At 60.0% G+C, this 18202-nt stretch overlaps 2 protein-coding genes across 2 annotated transcripts in view; one reads left to right on the forward strand and one right to left on the reverse strand.

The window, feature by feature from the left end:
* Positions 1-1130, reverse strand: part of TSHZ1 (teashirt zinc finger homeobox 1) — a 70980-nt gene extending 69850 nt beyond the window's left edge. The window contains exon 1 of the mRNA XM_036010144.1: positions 1-1130. This exon is cut by the window's left edge and continues 431 nt beyond it. The gene's annotated coding sequence lies outside the window, so the exon portion shown is untranslated.
* A 753-nt stretch (positions 1131-1883) lies between these two features.
* On the forward strand, positions 1884-9769 carry ZADH2 (zinc binding alcohol dehydrogenase domain containing 2). The gene is given in 3 exon segments (XM_028524458.2): positions 1884-2535; positions 2537-2614; positions 8765-9769. Coding segments are annotated over 3 exon segments (1635 nt in total). The 5' UTR covers positions 1884-1903; the 3' UTR covers positions 9690-9769.
* The last annotated feature ends 8433 nt before the right edge of the window (positions 9770-18202 follow it).

An 18202-nucleotide genomic window follows, 5' to 3' on the forward strand; every position in this document is an offset into this window, starting at 1 on the left:
GGCGCCGCTGCGGGCGCTGCCCCGCTTCCTCCGCGAGCCGGGAGTCTCCGAGCGCAACTTTCTCTCCCCCTCCTCGCGGTCCGGGGGTCGCGGCGAGTGTTTTCAGTGCGCGGGTCGGCAGCTTTCTCATTGTGCGCCAGAGAGGCCGATCTAGCTGTCCTCTCGCCTCCCGCACTTATGTCTGAGAGGAAGAAAGCAAACAAGACGGAGGAGTGAAGCCCCCGGACACACAACGACGCCCGGGGGGAGATGTCAGGCGCTGCTCTCCACCTTCCAAACAGTCACAGATCAAACAGTGTCACCCCGCCAGAGCGCCACTTGGTGCCACTTGGCTTGCCCGCCAGATCGTCGCTTCTTCCAATGCGAAATCTAATGCAAACACATTTGATCATGGATTTTTGGCCGGTCTTGATCTTCCAAGAGAAAAAAAAAATTTAAAAATACACAAAAAGCACCCCCCCTCCAAAAAAAAAAAAAAAAAGCCGAAACAACAACCCGGAGAGTGTGTGCAAAGGGGCGCAGAGCAGACATTCAGTGGGTGGGCGAGATGAGCGCGGACGGTCCCCCCAAACTCTGGGAGAGAGGGAGATGCACTCTCGCTCTCTCCTCTTTTCAGTGAAATATACACACATTCCGATCGCAGAGCTTTCAGACAGTCTCAACTGATAGACAGACACATCGAGCTGCTTTTCCTGCTTCAGTTTTTACTCCTCCTCCTCTCGCCAACGTCACCCTGACCAATTACAAATAGGTCTCTCACAAACCATACCTGTCAATCTTTTTAATTGCTTTGTTTTCTTTTTTTTTCCCGGAGCTAAACATATGACACAAAAAAGAAATCTTAATACAGCACAACATAAAAGATAGCACTTTGGAGAAAGACATCCAGGGGTTTGTTGTTGTAATCCACTGGCTGATACTGGGTAAAACCATGTGTTCCAAGCCAAGTTATAAGTAGACATTCCCAGATTTTTAAACCTGTTAGTACCCCCCCCTCAGAGCACACACCTTGTACATTCATACAACGCACCCACGTGGACATAAACCACCCTTGAATGAAGAATGTCCTACATTTGAGATTTTTTAAAAAAAATACCTGTGTCACCTTTGCAATCTTCGTTTGGGGGTTACAGTTAATTGTGGAGGGGCATCAGTGGGCTTTTATATTTTTGTAATTATGCAGTGGAAAGCAAAGGTTTTTTTTAGTAAAATGGTACCTTTAATGAAAAATTCAAGATGGACTTAGCTCATCACACAAAAATGTGACAATATTTAATGTGGTCCCTCTATGAAGTGAATTGATTATTTGGTCAATACAGACAATTATGGCGAAAATTGACACGCCGCAGCTGGCAGCTCTCTCTGGCGGGTTATAAAACGAGGTCTTCCTGCATCATTGCAACATCTCCAATTCAATTAAGTCCCTCGGCATCCCCACCAAGAAGGTTAAGATGTTTATGTGCTCTGGGAATTCGGCCCTCTGGTTTCTAATATGTGTGTTCTCTCCCAAAGGGAACCTTGTAACTGTCTTCAGAAGCCGCTTAAAACATTCATGGAAAAACACGAATCTAGGCCAAAATAAAGAAAACGGTTTAGGTTCGTGCAACTCGAATGGACAGACTGAGGGGCTTCCGGCGCAGCAAGGCGTTCCGGGGACGGGGGGGGGGCCAGGAGCCTGGGCGCAGGGGTGGCTGGGCACCCCCACCCCCGCCGCCGCGGCCCCCAGTTCGGCGTCCGTGCACGCTCACCCGCGGCGGGGCTCCCTGCGCGGCCCGGGGCCCCGGCCGTGCCCCGCCGCCCCGGCCGTGCTCGGGGTTGATTCGTACCACCTTGCAAGGAGTGAACGCTTCGCACGGGAAGGGGAGGCGCCTGTGCCGGGCCGCCGGCCGCCGCGCCTCCGAGAATGCCGGGGGCTGCCGCCGGCTCGGGACCGCGGCAATCGCGGGACGCACGGGTCCCTTCGGCGCCCCCTCACCCTTTAGAGGAGTCAAATCCGGCTTTTAGAGCGTGGGGAGGGTGGGGAATCCGGTGCCTCCCCGGCGGCCCGGAGGAAGGGGGAGGGCGGAGAGGCTCCTTGGCCAGTCTGCGCCGAGCAGATTCAAACCAAAACAAAAAGATTAAAGGAGCAGCTACCGGGGTGGCGGCAGTCCCCGGCCAGGACCCCGGGGGTGGCGCGTCCGGGAACCGCGGGGGCTGCGTGGACTCCCGGAGCTGCGCGCGGGAGGGGGCAGCGGGCGCCAGGCGTGGAGGGGAAAGGGGGGCGCCGAGGGGAGGGCGCAGAGCCGGAGGAGGGGGCGGACCCTCCGGCTCCGCCCGCCCGCCAGCGCGGGAGCGGAGCCCAGCTGCCCCGGCCGGTCGCGACCTTGGCCTGCAGCGGCGCAGAAAGCGGGCGGAGGGCGCGGGCCATGCTGCGGTTGGCGTCCGCCAGGCGGCCCGAACCATCGTGGACATGTCGTACGCCCGCCCCTTCCTGGACTTCCAGGGCTCCGCCATCCCCCGCGCCATGCAGAAGCTGGTGGTGACTCGGCTGAGCCCGACTTCCGCGAGCAGTCACCCTGCTCCGGGACTGCCCGGTGCCACTCCCGGGGGACGGAGACCTCCTCGTCCGAAACCGGTGAGCCCGGCGCGCGCGCTCGCCCCGGCCTCGCCTCTCCCGGGCCGTCCCGGCCGCCTGCGTCCCCGCACCCGGCGCTCTCGGGCGCAAAGCCTGACTTTGCGAGATCTCAGGAAGTTGAACCCGCCGCCATCTGGTGAAGGCGAATGTAGTGAGACTGTTGCTGGTGTGAATATCCGATGCCACTGAACGGCCTCATAACTGGGGGTTATTTTAATTTGGGATTCCCCTCCCCTCCACCAGCCCTCCCTCCGCCCCCTCCCGCTCCCGAAATAAAACCGACGGGACCCAGAAGCGGAGGCTTCCCGCCGGCCCACCCACGCGCACCCAGGGCTCCCGCGTTTCCATAATCCTTAGGGTGGAGCAGGAGCAGCCTGGACACCAACTGCGACGTTTCGTTTCGGTAACGTGCCTCGGAGGAAGGAGGCCGCGGACCCGGCTGGCGTCTCCTGTACGCTCCAGGTGGGCAGTCACCTCGCAGTGGCGGCGCCTGTCTCCGAGTGTGTCGGTGTGCCCCTGTCGTCCGTGTTGTCAGTGCTGTGCGACTGTCGTGTGTGCCCCGGAGTGTACCGACCGGCGTGCGGCGCGCGTCCCGGGCGGCTGGGCCGAGGCGGGGGGCATGGCTTTATGGGCCCGCACGGTCTGCAGACCCTTGGGGACCCTGGGGTCGCGGCCCGACCTCTGCCTTTTCCACCCGTCCACTCCCCACCCTAACGTGTTTCCGCCTCGCTGATCTCTAGCAACTGGTGGAGCAACAGGAAGGAACGGGACCTCACGGTGGGAGCCAGGCCCGCGGGTCTCTCCCGGCGGGTCGGCTCGCTGCCGGACTTGCAGGCGGGGTGTGCCCGGTTCCTCCATCCCTTTCGCAAGAGCAGGACTCCCCCGCCTGCCTGGTCCGGTCCAAGGGGTTGCAGGGTTGCACGCTCCACGTTGCATAACGCTCCGAAGGGAGGAGAAAGTCCAGATGGTAACTACGTTGTAAACTGTGCGCTAGGAAGCCCTCTCAGCCCCCGGCGAGGACGGAGGGAGGGACGGGGTGTGCTCTGCGCCAGGAGCTGGATGCAACGTTGAGTCGGGCCATTTTGGAGATTCACGTCAGCCTCCCAAATAGGACTGCGAAACTGCGGAATTCTGATCACGATATAAAACTTTTGGAAGGTGGTTGGAAACGTAAACATTTAGTGAGCCGAAGGAGGGGGTGGGGGTGAGTCGAAGCTGGGAGGAGGCGCTTTTTTAAAGGGCGGGATGCGCGCGCCCGTTAAGAAGTCTGCCTGAGTGGAAGCGGGGCTCTGCCTTGTGGGGTGAGATGCGGCCACCCAGGACACGGGTCCTGCCCAGTTAGACAGGGGGCTTGTGTGAGTCACGCGGAACAGCAAAGACGGACACACGAGTGATTTGCTGGAAGCGGAGATGAGCCCCCAGGCTAAAAAGCCTCCAAACAGACTTGAACAGGCAAAAAGTTTCATAGTCTTGGGTTGCCTTTTTGTGGCGCACACAAGGGCTTGAGTAAGATCCCTTTAGAAACGGGGTCTGGGGCGGGGAGGGGGCCACTGAGCTCCCTGGCAGGGAAGTGCGGGGTCGGTGCAGGACCCGTTGTGGCGAGGTGGGACCGCAGCCGGAGCCCAGGGCGGAGGCAGCCGCTGCCCGCAGCGCAGGCTCTCCCGGCCTCTCCCCGCTCGGTGTGCATGCACTTCTCGGGCGTTCCTCCTCCTGAGACTCCTCTCCACTCACGCTCACTGTCACCCCTCGCTGCCCCCATCCCTGCTGGGTGCCAGGGCGCCCCCGGGCACTGCCTCATGGGCAGGAGTCCCTGGATTCGCGGGCCAGAGCTCTGGACCACCGGCTCTACCCCTCGGAGTTCGCCGTCGCGGTGGGAGTTCCTCAGTTTGGGCTGCTTTGGGAGCGATGCCTTTCCCCTCCATCTATGCCCAGAATCCCTTTAATATAAGTCGTGAGTGTACTGATATGTACACCTTGACCTCTCCCTTCTACCTTGAAGCCCGCAACAGAAGGAGAATGCAGGCAGCTCTCTGCCTGTGGGGGGTGGGGGGGAGACCTCAGCCTCCCCTCTTCCCTGCTCTGCTGGCGACTCTGCTCCGACCCCCCACTGCGGGGAGACCCTTTCTTCTCACAGCCGAGGTCAGTGGAGGTGGCATTTTCCTCCCTGCCCCCCCTCCACAGAGCGGCTTCATAATTCACTGCAGGTTAGTCCATCTTCATTCTAGACCAAATGTCCCCAGAACAGCGTTAATTGCATGAAAATGTTAGGCAAGAGCTTGTCCTTTTTATCAGGGTGAAGCCTGCTCTGGAATGAATGGATCCGGCCCAAATGTACTTATTTGGAAAGGTGTGGAGGTCCGACTTTTCTTCCCCTTGCAACCCTTTGTAGGTCTCGTACCCTCTCGGCAGAAAATAGAGTCTTTATTCATGGGGGTGGGGGTGGGGGTGGGGGAAGTGCTTTTAAGCGCTGGGAGGATCAGGATAATCTAGGTTACCAGTCAGGAGAGGCAAGAAGGGGCTCGGGAGGGTCCCCCTGGAACCCACTGTGGAGGCTCCTTCTCCAGTTCTCGCCCTCCTGCCTCTCACCTCCAAGGACAGCCGCAGGGTCCCCTGGACGCCGCATCTCCGGAAAGAAAGAGAGTAACACGCCCTCGGGGAAGTCCGTTGGAGTGCTGCTATTTTTAGCTTTTTTTTTGAGCCGTAGTGACACATTATTTCATTTCCAAATATTCCTAACGATTTTCTGCCCCTGTGTGAGACAATGGAGCCCCGAGTTTGCGGGAGGGAGCCGAGAAGCGGGTGGGGGACGGCGTTTGGGTGAAGGGTCTGTTGCCCGCCAGAGGGGACCTGGGTTTCTGCGCACTCTCCAGGCCAGTGGTTTTTTTCTTTTTTCCTTCCTTCCCTTTCTTTTTTATTTTGTGTTTTTTTTTTTTTTAAATGAGAGTCTGGTTTGAACGACTTTGGACTCTGTCTCCCAGCACCGAAGGCGACCCGAGCCTCTGATTTCGGTTTCGGTGGGAGAGAGAGCGGCCTCCTCCCCCCCAGCCTGCCCTGTTTCACTGTGAACAGGGAGGGACTCGGCACTTTCTGATGCGAGCAAACGGGGCGACCCTGAAAGGCTCTCTGCTGGGGGAAAGCCCACCACCGCGCACTCTTTCTCCCAGGGTCCCCCCACCACCCTGTTGAGTGGGTCCTGTGCTGGGGTTGCTGGAACCCCGCACTCATTAAAAGTGCAGATTTCAAATGAAAGGGGCGCATGGGGAGCCTCCCAGCCCGAATCCTTCCTGGTGGGTCTTATCTTCCCTTCCTTCTTGCTCGCCCCGGGGCCCTTTTCCCTTGGCAGGGATGCTCTTGAACTTGTTCCTGGTGGAGTGGAACTAGCGGGCTCCCAACTTTCAGGCACCTCTTCCCCAAGCCCAGGTAAGCACAAAGGTGCATCCGGGTCTGGGGAGAGGCAGAGGCTGCACCGGAGGCCGGTGGAGAGCGTGAGGTGCTGGGAGCCCGGATTCGCCACCAGCTGGAGACGCCTTCACCCACCACACTCGACTTAGGAAAGGCAGAGCCCGGGGGTTGGGGGCTGGGGCACGAAAATGGGGGTGCCTCTGAGGCCAAGGTCACAGTCTGGCTGCAGGCACCGGCGGGCCTCTGTGTGGCTGCCGCTGCACCTGGGCGCCCTGGATGCTCCGGGGTCCCCCAGAACTTGACCGCCCCTGGCCCGAGCTCCAGGGCGGGCATGCCGGCCGGACCCCTGCGCTGCCCAGTGAGGCCGAGGTCACAGTCATGGGTCTGCACCTCAGCCCCTCATCCCAGCCCTGGGGATAGGGCCCCGGCCCACACCGAGTCCCAAACGCTGATCGTGCCTCTCGATGGTGGCGATGGGGACACCGTGTGGGACAGGAGGGTCGGGCTGTCCGTGGAGGCCGTCGAGTCCCAGGGAGACGGTCTGGAAGCTCCGACTTCTGGCCTCTGGCACCCAGAGGTGGGCCCTGGGGAGACCAAGACAGAAGGGGGCAGCGGGCCTGCGGGTATCCTGTCGCTGCTCTGGCGGATGCCCCCTCCTCCGCTGAGACGTTCGACTTGTTTTAGGCAAAGCCCCCTTGGCAAACTCAAGCTTCTGCCGGTTGGCTGCAGCCCCTGCTCCCAGCAGAGCGCCACTGCCACCACACACCCACGAGGGCCCTCTCTGTCCCCCGTGGCTCGCACTCCCTCCGCTTTCTCCTGGCGCGGAGCGCCCTGCTGGGTCTCCCACCTCTTCCCCGGAAGCGGCAACCCCACCACAGGCTGGGCGGGGATGAGCTGGGACTGCCCTCTCCAGCACCCCGCGTTCCAGCTCCTGGGTCCTGGGTTGGGGGGGGGGGGGGGCAGTGCTTCCGAGGGGCTGGCTGCCACCCAGGCATCCCTCCAAGTCCAAGGCGGGGTCTCCCTGCAGAAGAAAGGCAGCCTGGACTGTTGGGACTACAGGCACAAACGCCAGGGGGACGAGGCTGGAGAGGCTTGGGGAGGGTTCCTTCGGGGGAGGGGCTCCCAGGGGCCCACCTCTGAAGCCGCCCCCACCCTCCGCATTTCCCCCACAGGAAGCTTTCCCGGGGCCTGCGTTTCAGCCTAGGCTGGGTCACAGAGAGGCGCTGGGCCCTGGCTGTCTTCTAGGGAGACCAGCCGCCTGCTCTGGAGAAGCTGGCCCTTTTCACAAAGAGCAGGCCTGGCCTGGAGAGAACCGGGCGAGTTCAAGGAGAGGGAGCAGCCCCGACCTCCGCCCCACCCCCAAACAGAATGCAAGCATCTTGGTATGAAACTGCCAAATGAGAAACCAGCGAAAACCATTTCCCCCACTTCTCATTACTGTGTATCATTTATGGCCTGGGAGTCTGCGGCTGCTTCCTTCGGGGCTGCTGCTGCTGCTGCGGCTGCTGCGTGGGGTGCTAACTTCTGAGAGCAGCCCGCATGCTGGGAAGAATGGTTTCCAACGTTCCTGTTCCTGCACTGCGCGAAGAGCGTCCAGGGCTGTAGTTAGAATCCTCAGGGAGTGTTTTTAAGGGCCGAATATCACCTGCAGTCCAGGGGAAGTGGATCCTTGCACAGGGCGGTTTGGGTTTATTAAGTTAAATTAAAAGTGAATTGTTTTGAAATGACCTACTTACCAGCTCTCCTCCCGCCACCAGACGCCACCTCCCCTTGCACTTCATTACAGGTGGAAATGACGTTTTTAGGGACCTCCATCGTGTGTCTGAGCCACCTCCTGACATGCCTAGGAGACGACTTTTCCCCCCCCTTCTGCATCAGGATATTTTCGTTATGAGGTACACCGACATGAAAAAAAAAAAGCTGGTAAAAGTACGGGCCGCGCAATTAAACCGACTCTGGATACCAATGTGGAAATAATCATCTGGCATTAATCATCTTAGGTCTCTGCTTCTTGTTGAGGAAAACTGGAGTGACGATGTGCCTCCTTTTCATCTGAAAGGACTGTAAAATGTTGAGCGTTCCATAAAACCCCTCTCCCCTTATGAGACAATTTTTGTTCAGTTAATCAAAGTGCATATTTTCACGGGGGACCCCGTTACGGCAGAGAGAAGGCGGGCCGCCGCGGCCCTGGACGGTGTTTTGAAACAACCCCTGCAGGAGTGACCTTGCACACCACATCCGTCTTGAACGATATCGTTGCCATAACTAGGATTATCCCACGTGTTAAACTGTCCCCGAAATCAATACGAGTCTCCTCCTTGGGAAATATTTTATCCCACTGTTGTTTTTAACATCTTTGTTAAGAGGCCAATTAATTGCCAGCCCAGCTCCATCCAGTGCAGTTTGTGGAGAAGAACGCTTTCAGACTTTTTTTTCTTGTTTTGAGTTATTCCTCTTTTCAGAAGGAAAGAGGAGGGACATAAATGACATGTGAAATCAACAATGTGATGTCTAAAGTGATTGAAATTCTTCCTAGACTGGTGACAGCAAGACTCTGATTGCAAATCACGGTTGCACTAAGACTCGTTTCGGTTCTTCGACTGAACGTCGGGGGCGCGTGGTCCTCGCATTCCCTCGGGGTGCCCCGGCCCTGCGGGGTAGCCCAGCCCCAGGGGCTTTCCGAGGAGGGCTGGAAGGGCTTTGAGAGCAAAGCGTCTTACTCTCTCTCTCTCTGCTGTTTTCTTCCAGGTTCGTGGGTGTTAACGCCTCTGACATCAACCACTCCGCCGGGCGATATGACCCTTCAGCCAAGACCCCCTTCGACGCCGGTTTTGAAGGTGTGGGCGAGGTGGTCGCCCTGGGCCTGTCCGCCAGCGCCCGGTACACAGTGGGCCAGGCCGTGGCCTACATGGCCCCCGGCGCCTTCGCCGAGTACATGGTGGTGCCGGCCAGCGTAGCCACGCCCGTGCCCACCGCCGCGCCCGAGTACCTCACCCTGCCCCTCAGCGGCGCCACCGCGTACATCAGCCTCCGGGAGCTCGGGGGGCTGCAGGAGGGGAAGACCGTGTTGGTGACGGCCGCGGCGGGGGGCACCGGCCAGTTTGCCGTGCAGCTGGCGAAAAAGGCCAAGTGCCACGTGATCGGAACCTGCTCTTCCGACGCGAAGGCTGCCTTTCTGAGATCCCTGGGCTGCGACCGGCCCATCAACTACCACTCGGAGCCCGTGGGCGCCGTGCTGGCCCAGGAGTACCCCGGCGGCGTGGACGTCGTGTACGAGTCCGTGGGGGGCGCCATGTTCGACATGGCCGTGAAGGCCTTGGCCGTCAAGGGGCGCCTGATAGTGATCGGGCTGATCTCCGGCTACCAGACGCCCACTGGCCTGGCGCCCGTGGAAGCGAAAACGCTACCGGTCAGGCTGCTGAAGAAGTCGGCCAGCGTCCGGGGCTTCTTTCTGAACCACTGCCTTCCCGAGTACAGGGCGTCCATGGAGCGCTTGGTGGGGATGTGCGCCAGCGGAGACCTGGTGTGCCAGGTGGACCGGGGCGGCCCGACCTCGGGGGGCAGGTTCGTGGGCCTGGAGTCCGTGTTCCGGGCGGTGGACTACATGTACACGCGGAAGAACACCGGGAAGGTCGTGGTCGAACTGCCTCCCTCTGTCGACAGCAAGCTGTAGGCGCGGGCGCCGGCGTAAATCGGGGGGAGCAGGGCTCTCCGGCTTCGGAACCACTTCAGCCACTTGATTCCTACTTGGCACCAGAGGCGGCGTTTCTTAGAACCGAAGTGCGGTGTTAGTGCGTAGGTTTCTCCCCTTCCTTCCTCCCTCCCTCCCTTCCTTCCTTCCTTGCTTCCTTCCTTCCTCCCACTCTCCTTCCTCCCTTCCTTCCTCCCTCCCTCTCTCCTTCCTTCCTTCCTCCCTCCCTCCCTTCCTTCCTTCCTCCCTCTTTCCTTCCTCCCTTCCTTCCTTCCTCCCACTCTCCTTCCTTCCTCCCTCCCTTCCTTCCTTCCTCCCTCCCTCCCTTCCTTCCTTCCTCCCACTCTCCTTCCTTCCTCCCTCCCTTCCTCCCTCTTTCCTTCCTTCCTTCCTCCCTCCCTCCCTTCCTTCCTCCCTCTCTCCTTCCTCCCTCCCTCCCTTCCTTCCTTCCTCCCTCTTTCCTTCCTCCCTTCCGTCCTCCCTCTTTCCTTCCTTCCTTCCTCCCTCCATCCTTCCTTCCTCTTTCCTTCCTCTCTCCTTCCTTCCTCCCTCCCTCCCTCCCTCCCTTCCTTCCTTTCTTCCTTCCTCCCTCCCTTCCTTCCTCCCTCCCTCCCTCCCTTCCTTCCTCCCTCTTTCCTTCCTTCCTTCCTCCCTCTCTCCTTCCTTCCTTCCTCCCTCCATCCTTCCTTCCTCTTTCCTTCCTCTCTCCTTCCTTCCTCCCTCCCTCCCTCCCTCCCTTCCTTTCTTCCTTCCTCCCCCACCCTCCCTTGAAAAAATAACTCGCTCCTAAAACTTTCTTCTGCCGCTCGGGGTAGAACCTTCACGTTCAGCCCTTCGGTCAGAGACAGTCTCCTTCCAGATTTTATTGTTCCTGGAAACTAAATTAATTCCTGATGCGAGAGCTGATCAAACCAGTATGTACTTGGGCCTGATGAGATTTTAAAATCGGTCGTGAAAATAGTTCACAAATTCTTTGCTGTGGGAGGGTTTGGCCTTGGGCTAATAGGTAGTTAATAAACGAGACGTAAGGCAAACCTCCGTGGTGTCTCGGCAGAGCCCACGTTCTCAGGAAACGGCCCCTTTGGTCCCTGTGCATTGCTAGCCAACGACTACCTGAACGGAGAGCTGGAGGAATTCTCCCCTACCTTGGGTTTGCATTGACGATCAGAAGTGAGGACGCGGTCGCAGGCCTGTTTCAAGGTCCCGGACGGACGGGCCGCAGCTTGTGCTGGGCGAGGCCCCTGTCGGAAGGAAACATCTCACTCCGCCCCCAAGAAGCAAATTAGTGCTGAAAGCTGACACAGACAGAAGCGGGTCTGGGGGGGCGGATGACAGGGAGTTGGGGGGCCGGAGCAACTGGATTCCTGCGTGCTCCATCCACAGTGAGGGTCCCCGTAACCAAACCGGGGCAAGTCACCCCGGGCACACCACGGGGTGGGGAGCAGGGGATCCTGACAGACGCCTGGGCTGGGACACACCGCACAGCCCCGGGCGGACCCGGGAGCAAAGGGGTCAACGATATCAACGCACTGGCTTCACATCAGAGACGGCTGGGCGTGGAAGGTGGGCTTTTCATGGCTGATGGTGGGGACCGACTAGCCACCCTGCTCCTCCCTCCCCCGATTCTGGTGGAGCGAGATGCTGCCTGCCCCGTGGGCTGGTGTCACAAAGGAGCGTGACAGGTCAAGTGGCCTCTCCTCTGAAGGGTGCCTGCAGCTGCTGACCTGCCAGCCTCCTGACCCTCAGCCCACCGGAGACTGCTGTAGCCCGCCTCGTGAACTTGGGAACCCCACAGTGCCTTTCTCACGGAAGGCAGGGCCCGCCAGATTACTCCTCAAACCCCGGGGTTTCCGAGACTCACGTGCCAAATAAACAGGGAGACAATTAAAGGTGGTCCCGAACACTCGGGGACCGTGGTTCATTTTCCCTGCCCTCCACCGGAGGAGCGAAGAAACCCTAGTGCCCGGGAGCTGTTAGTCTCTGTTTCACAAGATTTACTCATTTCCAGGTACCTAATGTAGCTGCTAGCATGCATGCACAACAATACAATTTATATGGTAAATGGGGCCGAATAACGGTTTCACTGAATGTTATGGCTGCACTGAAGGGAATGTCACGGTAAATAGCGGCCAAATTATGGATCATGCCGAAGTGTCACAACCGCACTCAAGACAAATGGCACTGCAGGCCACGGCCACCGCGAGGCGCGTGAGTTATGAGGGAGGGTGGCGGCCTGACGCGAGACTCTTTGTGTCCTCATTACGGCGGAGGGTTACCGGTGCATGGGACAAGGAAAGCCGGCCCGGCGCGGGGCTCGGCTATTAATCTGCCCCTTTCAGGCCGAGCGGCTGCGGCAGAGCGGAGAGGGGCCCGGCCTGCCTCTCGGCTGCAGGAACGCGAGGGGAGGAGACAGGTTCCGGCGGCGGCTCGGCCCCGGAAACGGCAGGGGACACGGACGAGCGTGGCGGCTGCAGCGGCGCTGCACGGCCCTGCCCGGAGCGCGGCGTGTGCCTGCGCGTGGCGCCCCGTGGCGGCTCCTGCGGGCGGGCACGCCAGAGAGGGCCCTGCCCCCCGTGTGGGGACCTGCGGGGCGAGGACGCTGCCAGCGGCACGGCTGCTTCCAAGCTGCAGTGTGTCCCGGTTTCTTTCATTTTAATGGGAGGGTAATAAAGATGAAAGACCAACATTTTTACTGACGGATCCCTTAAGCTACAGAATGGGAATTTATTGTGTTTTGAAGGAATACACTAAACTCAGCTATGTTTAAAAAAAATCTCCAACGCCCAGGTTTGAAATAAAATCTAATCTGAAACCCGCGTGCGTGCGCGCGTGCGCGCGTGCGCGCGGGGCCTGCGTCCAGACCGAGGCACCGCAGGCAGGCTGCGCGCGCTGGGCCTCGGGAAACAAGCATGAAAGATCCCGCCCAGTCACGTAATGCCAAAAAGATGCTTGAACTTTTTTTTTTTTATTCTTCTGAAAAATGACTTGTAAATTGGGGGTCATAGTTCAGCACCAGTTCCATCTTCCGGGACCATCGTTCAAGGCCGCCTCCCGTGGGGGCTGGAGCAGCACAGGCTCCTCCACGCCTTCCTTCTGAGCCAGTGACGCATCACAAGAAGTGCGTCTGCGACTCAGGGCCACTGGCAGTCTTTGTTTGAGAGATGGGGCAGGGGCTGAGGAAGAGGCAGGGGCTGGGCCAGAGCTGGGCCTGGGGCAGGGCTGGGCTGGGGCTGAGGCTGGAGCAGGGGCAGGGCAGGGGCTGGGGCAGGGGCTGGGGCCTGGGGCAGGGACTGGGGCTGGGGCAGGGCAGGAGCTGGGGCAGGGGCTGGGGCAGGGGTGGGGTAGGGGCTGGGGCAGGAGCTGAGGCAGGGCAAGGACTGGGGCTGGGGCTGGGGCAAGGGCTGGGGCAGAGGTAGGGGCTGGGCTGAGGCTGGGCAGGAGCTGGGGCAGGAGCTGGGGCTGGGGCAGAGCTGGGCCTGGGGCAGGGGCAGGGGCTGGGGCAGAGGTAGGGGCTGGGCTGAGGCTGGGCAGGAGCTGGGGCTGGGGCAGAGCTGGGCCTGGGGCAGGGCTGGGCTGGGGCTGAGGCTGAGGCAGAGGCTGGAGCAGGGACTGGGGCAGGGGCTGGGGCAGAGGTAGGGGCTGGGGCAGGGGCTGGGGCAGAGGTAGGGGCTGGGCTGAGGCTGGGCAGGAGCTGGGGCTGGGGCAGAGCTGGGCCTGGGGCAGGGCTGGGCTGGGGCTGAGGCTGAGGCAGGGGCTGGGGCAGGGACTGGGGCAGGGGCTGGGGCAGAGGTAGGGGCTGGGCTGAGGCTGGGCAGGGGCTGGGGCAGGGCCTGGGGCTGAGGCAGAGGCTGGAGCAGGGGCAGGGGCTGGGACGGGGGCAGGGGCAGGGCCGCTGCTGTGGGTGAAGGATTCCCTGGGTCTGGGGTCGGCCTCTCTGCACACAGCCCCGGGGGTGGGGGTGGTCATGACACCGGGCCCAGGGAGGGGCTTCACTCCGGTAGGTGCACAGAGAGGAGGGGTCCCCGGCTCTTCCTGACCATCCCCTCACGACTTCAGATTCGGGATCCCCTTGAGGACGACCTCTGCTGTGGACCGAATTCAGCATTTAAAAAAAAACAAAAAACAAAAAACAATCGAGTAGTTGGCCAGGCAGCACCGCAGAGGTTGTGCATGACCCAGTCCCTGAACGGTGGCAGGGCCCCGCCAGCCCGGGGTCTCCAGCAGGAGGAGGAGGAGGGTCCGCTCTGTGCGCGGTCATTAGTGTTGGTTCGCGTTTCTCCGACGACAGCGCGGTGACAAGGAGCCGCTGCTTGTTAGACCGGAAGTGCTGCGGCCCGCGCCGGAGGAGCGGCGGGCTAATGAGGACGTGAGGCCTCGCGCGCGGCCGGGACCTGCGTCGCGCCGGGGACTTGACAGACGCAGCCGCTCCAGATGCAGGCCTGCCTGCCGGCCTGCCTGCCGCGGGGACCTGCCTCTCGGCTTCCCGTCCCTGGCTTTTATTTGGTTAACGTTGACGACGGCCACCCGGCTTCCGTGGGTGATGCTTTAACCCCTTCGTGGGATTCCCAATTAGCCCGGATTTACGGCCCTCTCTCGGGGCCTTCACGGCGGGCAGGAGGGGGGATGCTCTGCACCGAGAATATTTCCATCGATCCCTTTGCCGCAAGGTCATACGGGATAAATGTCACCTTCTAGATTTATCTAGAAGCAGAGGAGCCACATGCAACTTTCAGGGAAGAAACATGACACAGACGCGCCAGACGCAACTCGCGGCGGAGCGCCGGGTCCGAGGGTCCCCGTGCGAGTCTGACGGGTGCGATGCCCCCGACGTGCCGTGATGGGTCTGCAGCTCCTGTCCCCTGCACCTGCCTCTCTCTCTCGTTGTATCCCCTTGTTACTGACGGCGCTTATCTGAGGACACAGCATGTATTTAGGCAAACACGGTTACTTAATTTGGGGTGCATTGGAGTTTTTGAAGCTAGGTTTTCTGTCACTGATTTTTTGGCTGTGGCCCAGAATTAAAGATTTAGCGCACTTCAGACGTCACGAGGTAAAACCGGATCGGCAGTGTGGCTGGGCATTTTCGACTTTGAACTCCTCCCCACGAGGCCTTTACGGTTATGTTATCTCATTTTGTAAAAGGAGGGGTGTGTGATCTGAGACTCTTACTACTGCTATCATGAGAAAACTACGGAACACTGGCAAAAATAAATTTGTTTAAGAGCTCTATACGAAATGTGTAATTTGACCAGCGTGTTTCAGTGCAAGCATTCTCGATGGCAGAGTTCTTAGATAGTCCGAGAAAGTCAGACAAGGTGCACCTGTCACTCCCGTGTGCCTGAGTCTCTGACTCGCTCGTCCACTGGCTCCGAGCGGCTGGTGACCCCAGACGGTGGCCTGGGGTCAGCGCCGCCCTGGCGTTTCCCGTTGACCCCCTGGATGTGCCCCTGCAGACCCACCCTGCAGTGCAGGGCCCCTCAGCAGGAGGGCGAGGGTACAGTTCGTTTGGGGGACCAGTGAGTGCCTGGTCTGCGTGGGGAGCCCTGAGCCAGAAGTGCAGAGACGCCCACGGCACCCCCAAAGGCAGCCTTTCCCCGGGGGGGCCCTGTCTGGCTCTGACTTCCTGCCGACGGGAAATTAAAACCGTAGGCACCCTGCCTACGGGCAGCAGCGCCCAACACAAACAGCAGGGACACGCTCAGGGCCCGGGAGACGCCCCCTGACGCTGCCCGCTACTGCGGCGCGTCTTCCCCTCCAGGGAGGCAGCCCCCCCCCCCCCGAGTCTTGGGGTGACCGCAGGGAACCATTTCCCTGGTCGGTGGGAGACGGAGGAACGCACTCAGGGGTCCTGCCTTTAGGCCCTTGGCCCATGCCCGGGTGGTGGGCCAGCAGCTAGCCCTGGGCTGCCCTCGGTCCTTCCTGAACAGGCAGACCCCGGTGTCCTACAGAAGGTGAAATTCGGGACTTGAGGGACATCGAGTTCTCCCCATTTTGTCAAGGAAGAGCAGGTGCCCAGTCCAAGGTCACAGAGCTCCCTGGACCCCGAAGTGAACCTGGAGCCCAGGTGTCTTCCCAGGGCACGGCCACCGCTGTCATGTCCACCTTGTGACCTGCCGAGGTCCCTCGGAACGTCCCTGATCGAAAGTGTCAGGACAGCCCCGGCCCGTGTGGCTCGGGCGGTTGAAGCAGGGTACTGTACACCGAGGGGTCGTGGGTTCGATCCCCAGTCAGGGTGTGTACCAAAAGGCAACCATTCAACGTCTCTCTCTCTCTCTCTCTCTCTCTCTCTCTCTCTAAAAGTAATAAAAAAAAAAAAAGTCCTCACGTGAGGGCAATAAAAAAGGTGTCCAAGAATAACAACAGCCCTTTTTTATCATCTTCTCACGGATGAGAAGATGACCGGCCCAGGAGGACAAGCACGGTTTGGACCACAGGAGCGCCCCACGCAGGACCCCCCCAACCCCACTCAAGGCGAGGAGGGTCCGGAGCATCTGACTCTTGGTTGCCGAAGCAGCACACAACCTGTGTGTGTGTGTGTGTGTGTGTGTGTGTGTGTGATGGGGGTGCAACCCAGCAGAAATAGCGTCTGGATGCCCACTCCGTAGTTCTAACGCTGCACGGAAGATCACCTTCCCTCCTGTCAAATCCTCTGTGTCGAATGACGAACATCAAACACAGAGAAGCTTATTTTCATGCACTGAGAGCTCTTCCCCCAGAGCGACAGTGCCTTCCTGTGTTGGTGCCTGTGGAAAGCTGATGCTCGCGGACCATCTTAATGTGCCCGAGAGCAAACCGTCTACAGCCTGGGTTTGCCCCCTCTGACGTTGAATTCGGGGTGCCCCCGACTCGGGGCCAAGGTGGGCGGCAAGGGGCGGGGGTGTGTCTGGGGGCGGTCGTGGCTGGGTCCCCCGTTTCACGCTCACGTGTGGCAGGGCCTCGGGCTCTGTACAAACAGCAGGTCACATATAACTGAGGCTCCGAAACTAGCCCTGCAAAGCCACGTGGCATTGAACACGCCCATGCTTCACGTCACTTCCGTCTTCCATCACCGAACACGTAACGAGTGTAAACTTCCGACTGCCCGCGAGCAAACCCTGTCCCAATGAAACGGCCCCTTTCCATGCTGAGAAGCCCTTCCCCAGCGGCGACAGTGCCCGAGGTGACCTCATCGTGTGCCGAACCTCATTTCTGACCAGGGCCCGGGAGGGACGGGGGCCTGTCCATGCCCTCCCGGTTGACACTGGGGAACGGAATTGTCCCCTGGAGGGTTTTTCCTCGGAGTGACTGTCGGACAATCCCTTCCTCCCGGCCGGGGGTGCCCAGGCAGCGGCTGGGCTGCAGGAGCCCCAGCGCCCCTGCCCCCACGGCCCCTCTCTGAGCAGCGAAACCGAAAGCGCTCCCATCACCGTTACTGAAGAGGATCTATCTACCGCTTCCGCTTCCACACACACTTCCTATGGCCTCCTGGGACCTACAGACTCGCTGCGTTGGGATACAATGTCACTAACTTTCCTCGTCACTGTTAAGTAGATCAAGACAATCCCCCTGGTGGAGACCAGACTTTCAAAGCACAGGAAAAGGGCTCGCCTTCCTCAGCGAGCCCCTGGAGCGGTCAGTGGGGCAGAGCCAGGGGGCGGGGGCCATGGCTCTCAGATCAAGGCTGTCTGTGCCAGAGTGGTGCCCTCCCACGGATCCTCCACACGCAAGTCCCTGGGCCTGACTCCCGACTCGGCAGGTCCTGACTCAGCAGGTCCACGGGGGCCTGGAGACCTGTGCTTCCCCGTTGCTGCCGATGCCGCTGGGCTGTGCCCTGCACTCTGAGTAGTGAGGTGCTTGAACCTGCTGCGACAGGTCCACTATGGACTCCTACTGTACCCACATTAAACATAAAATGGTACATGTGTGTATCACATTACAAAGCAGCTAGGAGGCTTTGGGGTGCAAGTATCAAAACGTCCAACTAGAACTGGCCTAAACACTAAGGAGGTTCATGAAGTGGCAAGTTCAGAGGTAGGGTGGGCTTCAGGCACAGGCTGATCAGGGCTCCAGCTCCATTTCCCTGGGACTCTCTTCCGACAGCTTCATCAGACAGCTGCCTGCAGGGACAGGCTGTGCATTCTCTCCATCCACAGCCCACCCACCGGCTCTCTGACGAGTGGCCTCCCCTTACTCCGGGTCGGGTCAGCAGTCCCCGTGCCTGTGTTGGGAAGAGCACGCGCACCACCGATGCCACGCTTCTGTTCAGGAAGGGCAGAGCACCCACTGGGCCGGCAAACTGCCCCTCGCCCCACGGAAGCATATCCCAGACGACTGCGAGAAGGTGGACGCTCTGGCAGGGCAATGGGGTCCTCATGACCCTTGTGACCCTTGAAGCCAGGGACCGAGCATGTCAGGGGCCCCCACGTGTACAAACACGTCAGGCATTTAGTCGAGCCGTGTGGGGATCACGCCACCCAGCGCCGATCTGGGCACCGGGTCTCTTCATTCCCGTGCTG

This window comes from Phyllostomus discolor, chromosome 9 (assembly GCF_004126475.2).
Source record: "Phyllostomus discolor isolate MPI-MPIP mPhyDis1 chromosome 9, mPhyDis1.pri.v3, whole genome shotgun sequence".
NCBI classification, from domain to species: domain Eukaryota; kingdom Metazoa; phylum Chordata; class Mammalia; order Chiroptera; family Phyllostomidae; genus Phyllostomus; species Phyllostomus discolor.